The 2,500-nt window shown below is 47.7% G+C and overlaps 1 protein-coding gene across 2 annotated transcripts in view; it reads left to right on the forward strand.

The window, feature by feature from the left end:
* Window positions 1-2,500, forward strand: part of LOC122249260 (cholinesterase) — a 45,342-nt gene that overhangs the window by 39,177 nt on the left and 3,665 nt on the right. For both annotated transcript variants that reach the window (XM_043009975.2, XM_086555292.1), the window contains exon 11: window positions 479-617. In XM_043009975.2, coding sequence (XP_042865909.2) covers window positions 479-617 — 139 coding nt within the window. The remainder of the gene's footprint in view (window positions 1-478; window positions 618-2,500) is intronic.

Here is a 2,500-nt window from a genome sequence, read left to right on the forward strand (position 1 = left end):
CTTTCGCTGTCGAGATCGCCTCCTCACAGACGGTTGAGTTTCCAAAGCCGCTTTCTCTTTTAAATTATTTTTATCTTTCCATTTCCTTCGCAGTCTTTTATCGCCACTTCTTCTATCTCCACCTCCGGATGTTCTTGGGCGAAATACAGAACTGTTTCAGGCAAAAGATATATTAGACAAATATGCATAATAAAAGGATACAAAAGTTATTCAATCTCTGAATTTCTTCGTATTGTGTGTGTGTGTGTGTGTGTGTGTGTGTGTTTGTCTGTGTGTGTGTGTGTGTGTGTGTTTGTGTGTGTGTCTGTCTGTCTGTGTATTTATGTGTGCTTGTCTGTGTGTCTGTGTGTGTGATAGATAAATCAACAGATGTACATATCCACGTACATAAGAAACCCTCATAAAGCCCTACCGTTTAAACTAAAGTCTTATCCATGTCCCTATCAACAAGGCCCTAACTCCCTTGTCATCTCTCCAGGGGCTCAACACGGCTCCGAAATGGGCTACCTCTTCAGCCCCGCCGCACTACAACCCATACTGGAGCGCCCTCTGACGGTCAAGGAAGATTTCGTCAGCCAGAACCTCAAGAGGGCAGTTTATTCCTTCGCCAGTAATAAGTAAGTGCGATAGGAGAGGAAGGGGGAAGGGGGAGGGGGGGAGGAGGAGAGGAAGGGGAAAGCGAATGTGGAAGGTGAGGAGGATTGGAGGAGGAGAGATAAGGGGTAGTTGGGGAGAGGAGAGGAGGAGGAGAGGGAAGGGGGAGGGGGAGGAGGAGGAGGAGAGGGAAGGGGAGGGGGGAGGAGGAGGAGAGGAAGGGGGAAGGGGAGAGGAAGGGGGAAGGGGAGAGAAGGGGGAGAGGGAAGGAGGAGGAGAGGAAGGGGGAAAGGGAGAGGAGGAGGAGAGGAAGGGGGAAGGGGAGAGGAAGGGGGAAGGGAAAGGAGGAGAGGCGGAGGAGAGGAAGGGGGAAGGGGAGAGGAAAGGGGAAGGTGAGGAGGAGGAGGGAGGAGGAGGAGGAGGGGGAGGGGGAAGGGGGAAGGGGAGAGGAAGGGGGAAGGAGGAGGAGAGGAAGGGGGAAGGGGAGAGGAGGAGGAGAGGAAGGGCAGGGGGGAGAGGAGGAGAGGAAGGGGGATTGAAAGGAGGAGGAGAAGAAGGGGGTAAGGAGGAGGAGAGGAAGGGGAAGGGGAGAGGAAGGGGGAAGAGGGAAGGGGGAAGGGGAGAGGAGGAGGAGAGGAAGGGGGAAGGGGGAGGAGACGGAAGGGGGAAGGGGAGAGGAAGGGGGTAAGGAGGAGGAGAGGAAGGGGAAGGGGAGAGGAAGGGGGAAGAGGGAAGGGGGAAGGGGAGAGGAGGAGGAGAAGGGGGAAAGGTAGAGGGGGGGGAGGTAGTGGGGGGGGCGAGGAGGAGGAAAAGAGGGAGGATGGGGAGGGGGAGGAATAAGATGAGGCGGATGAGGGGTAAGAGGTGAAGGGGGAGGGGGAAAGATAGAGGAAAGGAGGAAGGAGAAGGAGGGGGAGGAAGTGGGGGAAGGGGAAGGAGAAAGGGAGGGGGGGAGGGGGGGAAGGGGAAGGGGAGGAGGAGGAGGAGAGGTAAGAAGGGAGTTGAAGGAAGGGAAAAGGTAGAGGTGGGGTAAAGGGGGAGATGGGGGGAGGTAGAGTGGGAGGAGGAGAATTAGGAAAGGAAGGAGAAGGAGGAAGAAGAAGAAGAATAGGTGGAGGAGAAGGAGAAGGAGAAAACTATACATCAGAAAAAGAAAAAAAAAAAAAAACTAATCTACACGTAAAAAAAAAAAAAAAAAAAAATATATATATATATATATATATATATATATATTGTATATATATATATATATATATATAGATATATATATACCATAGACATCAAACAAAAAGATCCACCATTATATATCCTGTCACCACAGAAAAATTCTTAAAACATTTTTCTTTATAAGAACAAATGACTCTTACGTCATTAGTGATCTCAAGTTCGCAACGTTAATTACATCGTTATGTGTTCCTAATTGCAGATCAAGTACTTAGCAGTTTTAGCTCTTATTAATATCAGTAATTCTTATGACTCAGATATATTTTCGTTCATCCGTTTTCCTACGCCAGGATCGACGAGTGTGATTGAGATATACCGCTTCTCTTTTGTTTCCTTACTCGTTAGTCTTTTGTTTCTTACTTGTTAGTTGCGGGGGATTGTGGGTAATCTTTAGAAAGTCCTATTAGATAGACAGGTTGAGTTGTATATGTATACGTATATGTACATCATTTAATCCCCTTCTGGTAGTCTTGAAGAAGAAAATAATCTGAATTATCATGGGATTGAATACTAACAATTCGTTTGTCAACTTAAGATCCAATGACATTTATACTCTCGTATGCTCTGTATGTACTTCATAACTAAGCTTCATCTCCAAACTATTTTAGCAATAGCACACACAAACAATGTTTACACCAAAAGAGACAACTTCAGACTCTGCCTTCCTCTTGTCTCTTCTTCT

The sequence above is a fragment of the Penaeus japonicus genome, unplaced genomic scaffold (assembly GCF_977035675.1).
Source record: "Penaeus japonicus unplaced genomic scaffold, GWHDUDI00000001_assembly GWHDUDI00000030, whole genome shotgun sequence".
In the NCBI taxonomy this organism is placed as follows: domain Eukaryota; kingdom Metazoa; phylum Arthropoda; class Malacostraca; order Decapoda; family Penaeidae; genus Penaeus; species Penaeus japonicus.